The following is a 13,478-nucleotide window of genomic DNA, read 5'->3' on the forward strand; positions in this document are numbered from 1 at the left end:
AATGATGCAAGCAAGAAGTCAGTGGAGCAATATCTTTAAACTGAATCACTTTTCTGTGCACCTGAAACTAACACAACATTGTAAATCAACTATATTACAGTAAAAGTTAAAAAAAAAAAAGTACCGGAAAAAACCCCAAAACTTTCAACCTAGATTTCTACACCCTTCAAAAATATCTTTCAAAAACATAAGTGAAATAAAGTCTTTTTCAAACATTCAAAAACTGAAATAGTTCATTGCAAGCAGACCCACACTACTAATTATATTAAGTAGGTCCTTCAGGCAGAAAGAAAATGGCACCAGATGGAAATATGGATCTACACAAAAGAATAAATATAGAACACTATAAATGGTAACATATAAGGGGGCTTTTTGCTTATTATTTAAATCACTTAAAAAGCAAATTGGTTATTTTAAACAAAACTAATAATCATATATTGTGTAGTCTGAAACATGTAAAAGTAAGATATATGACAACAGAACCAAGGTAGAAAGGTGAAAAATGGAAGTATACTATTGTAAGTGTACTATATGTGAAGTAGTATACTACCACTTGAAAGAAGACTGTGCTAAGACATACACTACAGACCCTAATGCAACCACAAAAATAACAAAGCAATGATATCAAATAAGCCAACAAAGGAACAAAATGGAATCATAAAAAATTCAATTCATACAAAGAAGGCAGAAATGAAGAAAAGAAAAACAACAATGAAACACATAAGAAATAAGTAACAAGATGGTATATTTAAACCTAACCACATTAATAATCAAATTAAATGTAAATGGTCTGGATACATCAATTAACAGGGAGAGAGTGTTTTATTAGGAAAAAAGCAAGACCAAACTGCATGATGCCTTCAAGAAATGCACTTAGAATATAATGACACAAGTAACTTGAAAGTAAAAGGATGAAAAAGGATATCCTATGCTAGCACTAATCAAAAGAAAGCTGAAATAGCCATATTAATATCACAAAAATAGACAAAAAAAGGAGTGGTACCAGAGATAAACATGGCCATCTTATAATAATAATAAAGGGATCAATTAATCAAGATGCTATGAAGAATCCTAAACAATTAATGTACTTAATATCAGACTTTCAGATTACATGAAGCTAGAAATGCAAGGAGAAATAGACATCTACAATTATAGCTGAGGATTTTGATACTCTTCTCTCAATAAATGAAAGAACCAGTAGACAGTAAATCTGTAAGGATATAGAAGATTTGAACAGCAATATAAATTAATTTAATCTAATTTATATTTATAGAACACTCCAAGAACAGCAGCACTTTTCAAGTGCATACAGGACATTTATCAAAATGGATTATATTCTGGGCCATAAAACAAGCTTTAATAAATTTAAAAGAATTCCAGTCATACAAAATATATGCTATTCCACATTAGAATTAAATTAAAAATCAGTAACACAAAGTACTCTGGACAATCACTAAATAGTCGGAAAGCAAATAACACACTTCTAAATAACCTGCGAGTAGGGGCTTCCGTGGTGGCGCAGTGGTTGAGAATCCGCCTGCCAATGCAGGGCACATGAGTTCGATCCCTGGTCCGGGAAGATCCCACATGCTGTGGAGCAACTAAGCCTGTGCGCCACAACTACTGAGCCTGTGCTCTAGAGCCCATGAGCCACAACTACTGAGCCTGCATGCCACAACTACTAAAGCCCGCACGCCTAGAGCCCGTGCTCCACAACGAGAGAAGCCACCGCAATGAGAAGCCCATGCACTGCAATGAAGGGTAAACCCCACTCACTGCAACTAGAGAAAGCCCGCGTGCAGCAACGAAGACCCAACACAGCCAAAAATAAATAAATTTTTAAAAAAATAATAATTAATAAATAACCTGTGAGTGAAAGTAGAAATCAGAAGGAAAATCCAAATTAAAAATGAAAACACAGCATATAAAAACTTGTAGGATGCTACTAAAAGAGTATTTAGAGAGAAATTTATTGCACCAAGTGCCTGTTAGAAAATAAGAACATCTCTCAAGTCAAAGACCTGAGCTTCCACTTTAAGAAAATAGAAAAACAAGAGCTAATTAAACCCAGGCATCAGTAATATGGATATAATATACACCTGAGCAAAAATCAATGAAACAGAAAAACAGTGGACAAAAGCAGTGAAATGAAAATGTCTAGCCAGATTGATAAGTAAAAAGAGAGAAGACAAATTATTGATATGAGGAATAAGAACATCACTATAGCTCCTATAGATATTAAAAGGATAATCTAAATGTTATGAACAATTTAATGCCAATAAATTCTACAACTTAGATGAATTGGGCAAATTCATTTTAAGACACAAACTCTCAAAGCTCATTAAAGAAAAATAGATAGCCTGAATAGCCCCTTATCTATTACAAAAATGGAAATTTGTAATTTAAAAATCTCACAAAGAATACTTTAGGTCCAGATGTTTTCACTGCTGAACTCTGCCATACACTTACGGAAGAAATAATACCAACTGTACACAAACTCTTTTAGAAAATTGAAAAAGATGGAATATTTCTCTATTGATTCTATGAAGCCACCATTTATTTAAGTATCCTAAAATTTATCCTTAAATTAAAATTTGGGACTTCCCTGGCGGTCCAGTGGTTAAGACTCCGTTCTTCCAATGTAGGGGGCGAGGGTTCCATCCCTGATCAGGGAACTAAGATTGCTGCGTGGCGCAGCAAAAAAAAAAAAAAAAAAATTTATTTGACAAAATATTTTCATCTAAGAAATTCACTTTTAGAACCCCAATAAAATGCAAACATTATGGAAGGTTTGAGAAGGACGTTTGTAATAGTCAATAATGCATATTTCAGCATATTCTTATCAAGTGACAGATTTAATCATTTAGATACAGGGCAGTTCCACAGGCTATAGGAAGGTACAAGTCTGTGTTCAGAGAACTGAGTTATCAGAATGAACCTATAACTTCAAGTATAAAATATTTTAATTTTAAAAGAAAACTGAGGCAAAAATGTTTAAAAGACTTTATTTTACTCAAATTAATTTTGAAAATGAAATTTGCATTTTCATAGCTGGTGAAATTGAAAAGCTGAAGTTAATCAGGACCTAAATATTATTCCAGACTTTGCAGAATGATATCCCACTTATTGGGGTAGGGATAAACTGCTTTTACAGTTAGGCCAGATGCTGGCCTTCACTGACCTTCTGGTTCTGGGGCTTCTTGCCACAGCTAAGGAATCCCAGTAACCCCGGTGGCTCTGCTTTGTGTGTGTGCCTCCATGCTGGCTGCAGGCAAACCCACTGGGTGAAAAATGAGCACCCTAAACTCGACCACACTTGAATTTGAAGAGGGGACTCTGTGTGTTAATTTTTATAATTAATTATGCAAGTAAGTATTATTGAGTTTCCATTACATGCCTGGCACTGTGTGAGGCACGACGTTATAAGAGAATAGAACAGAAAGGGTATCTGTCTTCATGGAAAGTTAAGTAACAGGGGTGTAAGCGAACAATGCATGGAGATCGTTGAGTGGTATGAAGGAAATAAAGCAGCATAAAGAGATATCAGAAAGACTGGGATGTAGTGATGACATTAGGTAGGGTGATCAGAAGAGACCCCTCAGGAGGTTCAGTGTGAGCTAAGAACCAAATGAGGAAGTCAGCTTTGTAAACATCCAGGGAAGGGAGAGTAGCAAGTCCAGGATACCTGAGCTCTAAGGTTTATTCTGAGAGAAATACGTGTGGAAGCAGAGGAATGTGAAAGACAAATAAGATATTGGAATGACAAAGAAGAACTTTGATGAGATTGCTATCCATGTCTGATTTTATTTTACCTGTGATGTTAGGTGAAGAAAATAAAGCAACCCTCCTTGAACTTGGAGCTGTGGAACCGTTAACTAAGCTGCTCAACCACGAAGACAAAATTGTGAGAAGAAACGCTACTATGATATTTGGAATTCTGGCTTCTAATAGTAAGTATCTGCTTTTAAAACTAATCAAATAATCTCACATGATGCATTATACTTTTAAATTTAACCTTAAGGGACTCGTTTTAATTTTATTTAAGCTGACTTTAATGTCAACAAGAAAGTTAAATAAGTGTAATGTGCAACAAATGTATGATTTCATATTTTAAGTGATATTTTTAAATATAAAAATATGTGCACATATATCCATGGAAAAACTCTCAGAGTTGGTGATGTAGTATATTCCAGTCTTACAAGTTAGAACAATCATTGTCTCTTAAAATTAAAATAGTTTTTTTCTTGAGTTAGGATAATGTAATTTGAATGTCTGCCTGTGTAAGTTACACTTCATGTGTATTTCATTGTAACAAGCCCAGAGTAAGAAGTTTTGATACACTTATTTTTTGAAGCTGCAAGCTATATTTTGCCAAACATAAATTTAGATATGTATTTACTCCTTAAATCAGACCTATTACTTGCTTTACTATTTTCACATATTTAATATGGTGGAATAACAGTATTACTTAAAATATGCTGTCACTTCTATTAGAATATCAGTTTGACTAAAACCATGCAATACAGGCAGTCCCTGACTAGTGAACAGGACGTGTTTTCCGTTTGTAAGTCATTTTCATGTTACGGTGGTAGATTTTTGAGTTGGACAACAAAAGCCTTGTTATTTATAATAAAAAATGACTTTCTTGGTGGAGACTGAATTCTGTCATGAAACTTGGGCTCATAGGAATAAACATGTCTCTATCATTGCACGTGGCTAAAATCATCCTACCTTCTCCTTTTTACCATGGTCTCAGCAAACACACAAGCACAGATTCCTCCTTCAGCTTCCTGCACTGTCCCAGCTCACATACCCTGGACCCTCTGTGATGCAATGGGGGCCCCTCATTCCATGGTGTCCAGCAGGGACTGTGGCCTTGGTGTCTTCAGAGACAGTTATGAGTGGAGGAAGGGGGAAGGGAGGGGAAGGAGAGCCTTCTCTGGCATCTGTGGCATCACAGCCTCAGCTGCGGAGACCACGTGAACAGTACCTGCAGTGTTACGGGGTTGGCGGGGGCACTTTGCAGTTAGTGGAAGGGTTTCTGGTGGAAACTCCAGGGGCCCTAGCAGTGGCTGTGCTACAAGGCGGGGGCTCTGGGAGTATTTCCGGGAAGGACGGCAGGATGAGGACAGTCAGTGGGCAGTGGATATTCCACCAATGTAGATTACAATAACATTAGTCAACACTTACAAAGTACTTACAATGTGCCAGGCACTGTCGTACATAGTATTTATATATTAAATCGCTTAATGAGGTTGGTGCTATTATTTCCTTTACATATGAGGTGACTGAGGCACAGAGAAGTTGAAATAAAGTACTAATCATTCGTATTGTGGGGCCTTCATAAATCTGTCTCGGGTTGTCTGTAGACTAATTCTGCCATATTGAATGTGCCATATAGAATTATTTATAACCAAAACAGGGAAAATATTTAAATTTGTTCCGTTTTATTCTGCATGCATACCACACAGTTTGAAAACCAAAGGTGCTTTGTAACACCCCATGTGCAACTCCTTATTTTATTTTATTTATTTTAATTAATTAATTTATTTTTGGCTGTGTTGGGTCTTCGTTGCTGCACGCAGGCTTTCTCTAGTTGTGGCGAGCGTGGGCTATTCTTTGTTGCGGTGCGCGTGCTTCTCATTGCGGTGGCTTCTCTTGTTGCAGAGCACGGGCTCTAGGCGCACGGGCTTCAGTAGTTGTGGCATGTGGGCTCAGTAGTTGTGGCTCGCAGGCTCTGGAGCGTAGGCTCAGTAGTGGTGGCATACGGGCTTGGTTGCTCTGCGGCATGTGGGATCTTCCCAGACCAGGGCTCGAACCCGTGTCCCCAGCATGGGCAGGTGGATTCTTAACTACTGCATCACCAGGGAAGTCAAACTCCTTTTTATTTATTTATTTTATTTATTTATTTTTTTTTGCGGTACGCGGGCCTCTCACTGTTGTGGCCTCTCCCATTGCGGAGCACAGGCTCCGGACGCGCAGGCTCGGCGGCCATGGCTCACGGGCCCAGCCGCTCCGCGGCATGTGGGATCTTCCCAGACCGGGGCACGAACCCGTGTCCCCTGCATCGGCAGGCGGACTCTCAACCACTGCGCCACCAGGGAAGCCCCAACTCCTTAAACATAAGAAAGATCCCTCGAAGGATTGGGTTCCTTGCCCAAAGTCATGCAGGTGGCTAGTAGCAGAACTGAGATGAGAGCTAAATTACAACTTTACTCTCTGACTCATAGTTCAGTAGACCTTCTGTTCACTAAAATCTTTTACGATCCTTAACATTAGTGTCCATGCTAAGTCAGATTCTCCTTCTAAATGATTTAGAAAGGAGAGTTATAATTTCCTGTTTACATTTGTATTTTCAATTTAATATCTAGGTCTCTGTGATTTTTTCCCTTTTTATGTTAATTTCTGTTATTCATTTTATTTTGTATTTTCATCTTCTAATATATATGAGTTTATCATCTGTGAAACCCTACAATTTGTTTGCAAATTTTTCTAAGTAGGTTTTTAAGTTGAATTTCATGAGTTTCTAAAGGAGTCTGTGGCCCCCAAATGTAAAGAATACTGTTACATTTGGGTGCTAAATGAGATGGCTCCCTTAGACCTGTCAAACCACAGTCTGTAAGCTGGCTGGCTGGGCTGTAACCAGCTCTAGAACCAGTGCAGTCTGCAACTGCAAAGCTTAACCATGGAAAGAGCTTTGCTGTCTTCAAGGTCTCCACTGAGTGCCTGGGTCTCAAGTATACTGCATGAACTTATAAGGACCTTCTTTTGATTCTGTGAAGTGGGTGAAAAAAATCAAACCATTATTGGGATTAACTTATCTGATTTTCTATTTGAACTATCTGATGACATGGATAAAACACATGGCATCCTCAACTGCTTGCAGAGCTCCTTTTTTGGTAAGAGAGCCAATACAATAGCTAGTGCTTCACTTTTCATACATGTCCAAGGAAACTTGGAATAAAAAATAAGCAACAAGTCTTTTGACCTAAATGCAAAGTCATGTTTCCAGACTAGTATGTAAATAAATGCACCTCTGAACCTGCATGGTTAAATCATCATCTTTGGACAGTCTTAAAATAACTGATGCTTCTTCAGAAATTTGTATTTTCATACGGTTTTCCACCACTATGCTCATAGTGGATGAACCAACAGAATGTTCCAACATTCCAGGTGCTAAAGGATTGCTATGAGAACCATCTTTTCCCTTTTGCAGTTGCAAATAAATTTTTTTTTTCTAGAGTGATTGAGCTATGTGTTTGTGCCATGCTGGGTCATTCAAGATAGGAATTTAAATTACTTTGTTAAACCTTTTTATCAAACAGGAGCTGCTGGGGCTTCCCTGGTGGCGCAGTGGTTGAGAGTCCGCCTGCCGATGCAGGGGACACGGGTTCGTGTCCTGGTCCGGGAGGATCCCACATGCCGCGGAGCGGCTGGGCCCTCTCAACAGTGAGAGGCCCGTGTACCGCAAAAAAAAAAAAACAAAAACAGAAGCTGCTATCTTCTTTCACCTTCCAGTTTGTATTTAGTTCAATGAGGCCATACAACAGAGACTCATTTAATGAAGAGGGTTCAGCTAAAGAGAGAGTTCATTAGGATCCTCGTGAGGAGAAGTAGCCTTGGAAGCCCAGACATTACATTACTTAAGGCAGCAGTCCCCAGCCTTTTTGGCCCCAGGGACCGGTTTCGTGGAAGACAGTTTTTCCACAGACCAGGTTGGGGGGCTGGCGGGGAGGTCAGGGGATGGTTTTGGGATGATTCAAGTGCATTACATTTATTGTGTACTTTATTTCTATTATTATTACATTGTAATATATAATGAAATAATTATACAACTCACCATAATGCTGTCAGGAGGCAGAGCTCAGGCGGTAATGTGAACGATGGGGAGCAGCTGTAAATACAGATGAAGCTTCGCTCACCCTCCTCTCACCTCCTGCTATGCAGCCCAGTTCCTAACAGGCCACGGATCAGTACCGTTCTGTGGCTTAAACGCCTGATTAAGGCAAGCTGAAGAGCTTGCCATCTTAGGAAAAGGTTGATGTAAAAGAGTATACAAGATCAAGAGTAAATTAGGTGGTCAATATTATGCAACAAAAAAATTTTAAATAAGAATTAATCCAAGAGCATGGGATATCTTTCCTTTTTTTTTTTTTTTTTTTTGCGGTACACGGGCCTCTCACTGTTGTGGCCTCTCCCATTGCGGAGCACAGGCTCCGGACGTGCAGGCCCAGCAGCCATGGCTCACGGGCCCTGCCACTCCGCAGCATGTGGGATCTTCCTGGACCAGGACACGAACCCGCGTCCCCTGCATCGGCAGGCGGACCCTCAACCACTGCGCCACCAGGGAAGCCCCATTTCTTTTTTTAAAATTTATTTATTTATTTTGGGGGGTCATCCTTGCTGCACGCAGGCTTTCTCTCTAGTTGCGGCAAGCAGGGGCTACTCTTCGTTGTGCGCAGGCTTTTCTCGTTGCAGTGGCTTCTCTTGTTGTGAAGCATGGGCTCTAGGAGCATGGGCATCAGTAGTTGTGGCATGCAGGCTCAATAGTTGTGGCACACGGGCTTAGTTGCTCCACGGCATGTGGGATCTTCCCGGAGCAGGGATCGAACCTGTGTCCCCTGCATTGGCAGGAGGATTCTTAACCACTGAGCGACCAGGGAAGTCTCTCCATTTCGTTGAATCATCTTCAGTTTCTTTTATTAGTGTTTTATAGTTCTCAGCATATAAGTCTTTCACCTCCTTGGTCAAGTTTATTCCTAAGTACTTTATTTTTTGGATGCAATTTTAAAATGGATTTTTTTTTACATTCCCTTTCTAATATTTCATTGTTCGTGTAAAGAAATGCAACAATTACTGTATGTTAATCTTGTATCCTGCTACCTTGCTGAATTCACTTATCGCTTAATTCTAGTAGTTTTTTGTGTGGAGTCTTAGAGATTATCATACTAAGGGAAGTAATTCAGAAAGAGAAAGACAAATATCATATGACTCCACTTACATGAGGAATCTAAAATATGACACAAATGAACTTATCTATGAAACAGAAACACACTCCCAGACATAGAGAACAGTCTTGTGGTTGCCAAGGGGGATGGGGGTGGGAGAGGGATGGATTGAGAGTTTGGGATTAGCAGATGCAGACTATTATGTATAGAATGGCTAAACAACAAGGTCCAACTGTATAGCACAGGGAACTGTATTCAATATCTTGTAATAAACCATAATGGAAAAAAATACGTATATATTTGTGTAACTGAATCACTTTGCTGTGCAGCAGAAACGAACATAACATTGTAAGTCAACTATACTTCAATAAAATAACTTTTTTAAAAAAGGAATGCACTGAAAACAGATGGAATGGGAACTACAATCCTGAAGCTGTGGAACAAAAACCACATTCACAGAAAGATAGACAAGATGAAAAGGCAGAGGGCTATGTACCAGATGAAGGACCAAGATAAAACCCCAGAAAAACAACTAAATGAAGTGGAGATAGGCAACCTTCCAGAAAAAGAATTCAGAATAATGATAGTGAACATGATCTAGGACCTCAGAAAAAGAATGGAGGCAAAGATCGAGAAGATGCAAGAAATGTTTAACACAGACCTAGAGGAATTAAAGAACAAACAAACAGAGATGAACAATACAATAACTGAAATGAAAACTACACTAGAAGGAATCAATAGCAGAATAACTGAGGCAGAAGAACAGATAAGTGACCCGGAAGACAGAATGGTGGAATTCACTGATGTGGAACACAATAAAGAAAAAAGAATGAAAAGAGATGAAGACAGCCTAAAAGACCTCTGGGACAACATTAAATGCAACAACATTTGCATTGTAGGGGTCCCAGAAGGAGAAGAGAGAGAGAAAGGACCCGAGAAAATATTGGAAGAGATTATAGCCGAAAACTTCCCTAACAGGGGAAGGGAAATAGCCACCCAAGTCCAGGAAGCTCAGCAAGTCCCATACAGGATGAACCCAAGGAGAAACATGCCGAGACATGAATCAAATTGGCAAAAATTAAAGACAAAGAAAAATTATTGAAAGCAGCAAGAGAAAAATGACAAATAACATACAAGGGAACTCCCATCAGGTTAACAGCTGACTTCTCAGCAGAAACTCTACAAGCCAGAAGGGAGTGGCATGATATACTTAAAGTGATGAAAGGGAAGAACCTACAACCAAGATTACTCTACCTTCAACAATCTCATTCAGATTCCATGGAGAAATCAAAACCTTTACACACAAGCAAAAGCTAAGAGAATTCAGCACCACCAAACCATCTCTACAACAAATGCTAAAGGAACTTCTCTAAGTGGGAAACACAAGAGAAGAAAAGGACCTACAAAAACAAACCCAAAACGATTAAGAATATGGTCATAGGAACATACATATCTATAATTACCTTAAACGTGAATGGATTAAATGCTCCAACCAAAAGACACAGGCTTGCTGAGGATACAAAAACAAGACCCATATATACGCTGTCTACAAGAGACCCACTTAAGACCTAGAGACACACACAGACTGAAAGTGACGGGAAGGAAAAAGATATTCCATGCAAATGGAAATCAAAAGAAGCTGGAGTAGCAATACTCATATCAGATAAAATAGACTCTAAAATAAAGGATGTTACAAGAGACAAGGAAGGACACTACATAATGATTAAGGGATCAATCCAAGAAGAAGATATAGCAATTATAAATATATATGCACCCAACATAGGAGCACCTCAATACATAAGGCAACTGCTAACAGCTATAAAAGAGGAAATCGACAGTAACACAGTAATAGTGGGGGACTTTAACAACTCACACCAATGGACAGGTCATCCAGACAGAAAATTAATAAGGAAACAGAACCCTTAAATGACACAATAGACCAGATAGATTTAATTGTTATTTATAGCACATTCAATCCAAAAACAGCAGATTACACTTTCTTCTCAAGTGTGCACAGAACATTCTCCAGGATAGATCACATCTTGGGTCACATATCAAGCCTCAGTTAATTTAAGAAAATTGAAATCATATCAAGCATCTTTTCAGACCACAACACTATGAAAATGAATTACAGGGAAAAAAACATAAAAAACACAAACACATGGAGGCTAAACAATACGTTACTAAATAACCAAGAGATCACTGAAGAAATCAAAGAGGAAATCAAAAAATACCTAGAGACAAATGACAATGAAAACACAATGATCCAAAACCTATGGGATGCAGCAAAAGCAGTTCTAAGAGGGAAGTTTATAGCAATACAAGCCAACCTCAAGAAACAAGAAAAATCTCAAATAAACAATCTAAACTTACACCTAAAGGAACTAGAGAAAGAAGAACAAACAAAACCCAATGTTAGCAGAAAGAAAGGAATCATAAAGATCAGAGCAGAAATAAATAAAATAGAAACAAAGAAAACAGTAGCAAAGATCAACAAAACTAAAAGCTGGTTCTTTGAGAAGATAAATAAAATTGATAAACCATTAGCCAGACTCATCAAGAAAAAGAGGGAGAGGACTCAAATCAATAAAATTAGAAATGAAAAACGAGAAGTTACAACAGACACTGCAGAAATACAAAGCATCCTAAGAGACTACTACAGGCAACTCTATGCCAATAAAATGGACAACCTGGAAGAAATGGACAAATTCTTAAAATGTATAACCTTCCAAGACTGAACCAGGAAGAAATAGAAAATATGAACAGACCAATCACAAGTAATAAAATTGAAACTGTGATCAAAAATCTTCCAACAAACAAAAGTCCAGGACCAGCTGGCTTCACAGGTGAATTCTATCAAACATTTAGAGAAGAGCTAGCACCCACCCTTCTCAAACTCTTCCAAAAAATTGCAGAGGAAGGAACACTCCCAAACTCATTCTATGAGGCCACCATCACCCTGATACCAAAACCAGACAAAGATACTACCAAAAAAAAAAAAAATTACAGACAAAAAAATCTTAAAATTTGTATGGGACACCAAAGACCCCAAAGAGCCAAACAAGTCTTGAGGCAAAAGAACGGAGCTGGAGGAACCAGACTCCCTGACTTCAGACTATACTACAAAGCTACAGTGATCAAGTCAATATGGTACTGGCACAAAAACAGAAATATAGATCAATGGAACAAGATAGAAAGCCCAGAGATAAACCCACGCACCCATGGTCAACTAATCTATGACAAAGGAGGCAAGGATATACAATGGAGAAAAGACAGTCTCTTCAATAAGTGGCGCTGGCAAAACTGGACAGCTACATGTAAAAGAATGAAATTAAAACACTGCCTAACATCATACACAAAAATAAACTCAAAATGGATTGGAGACCTAAATGTAAGACCAGACACTATAAAATTCTTAGAGGAAAACATAGGAAGAACACTCTTTGACATAAATCACAGCAAGATCTTTTTTTTGTGTGTGTGGTAGGCGGGCCTCTCACTGTTGTGGCCTCTCCCATTGCAGAGCACAGCCTCTGGACGCACAGGCTCAGCGGCCATGGCTCACGGGCCCAGCTGCTCTGCGGCATGTGGGATCTTCCCGGACCGGGGCACGAACCCGTTTCCCCTGCATCGGCAGGTGGACTCTCAACCACTGTGCCACCAGGGAAGCCCAGCAATATCTTTTTTGATCCACCTCCTAGAATCATGGAAATAAAAACAAAAATAAACAAATGGGACCTAATGAAACTTCAAAGCTTTTGCACAGCAAAGGGAACCATAAACAAGACGAAAAGAAAACCCTCAGAATGGGAGAAAATATTTGCAAAGAAATCAACGGACAAAGGATTAATCTCAAAAATATATTAACAGCTCATGCAGCTCAATATTAAAAAAACAAACAACCCAATCCAAAAATGGGCAGAAGACCTAAATAGACATTTCTCCAAAGAAGACCTACAGATGGCCAAGAAGCACATGAAAAGCTGCTCAACATCACTAATTATTAGAGAAATGCAAATCAAAACTACAATGAGTTATCAACTCACACCAGTTAGAATGGGAATTATCAGAAAATCTACAAACAACAAATGCTGGAGAGGGTGTGGAGAAAAGGGAACCCTCTTGCACTGTTGGTGGGAATGTGAATTGATACAGCCACTATGGAGAACAGTATGGAGGTTCCTTAAAAAACTAAAAATTGAATTACCATATGATCCAGCAATCCCACTACTGGTCATATACCCAGAGAAAACCATAATCCAAAAAGACACATGCACCCCAATGTTCATTGCAGCACTATTTACAGTAGCCAGGTCATGGAAGCAACCTAAATGCCCATCGACAGATTAATGGATAAAGAAGATGTGGTACATATATACAATGGAATATTACTCAGCCATAAAAAGGAATGAAATTGGGTCATTTGTTGAGACGTGGATGGATCTAGATACTGTCATACAGATTGAAGTTAAGTCAGAAAGAGAAAAACAATTATCATATATTAATTGCATATATGTGGAACCTAGAAAA

General features: G+C 38.7%; 1 protein-coding gene across 3 annotated transcripts in view; it reads left to right on the plus strand.

Annotated features, from left to right (window-relative positions):
* ARMC3 (armadillo repeat containing 3) overlaps positions 1–13,478 on the plus strand; it is a gene marked incomplete at both ends in the record, with an annotated part of 91,221 nt that overhangs the window by 11,604 nt on the left and 66,139 nt on the right. For all 3 annotated transcript variants that reach the window (XM_082843576.1, XM_082843577.1, XM_082843578.1), the window contains one exon: positions 3,825–3,950. In XM_082843576.1, coding sequence (XP_082699702.1) covers positions 3,825–3,950 — 126 coding nt within the window. The remainder of the gene's footprint in view (positions 1–3,824; positions 3,951–13,478) is intronic.

The sequence above is a fragment of the Leucopleurus acutus genome (genome assembly GCF_964270905.1).
Source record: "Leucopleurus acutus genome assembly, chromosome: 1".
Taxonomy (NCBI): Eukaryota; Metazoa; Chordata; class Mammalia; order Artiodactyla; family Delphinidae; genus Leucopleurus; species Leucopleurus acutus.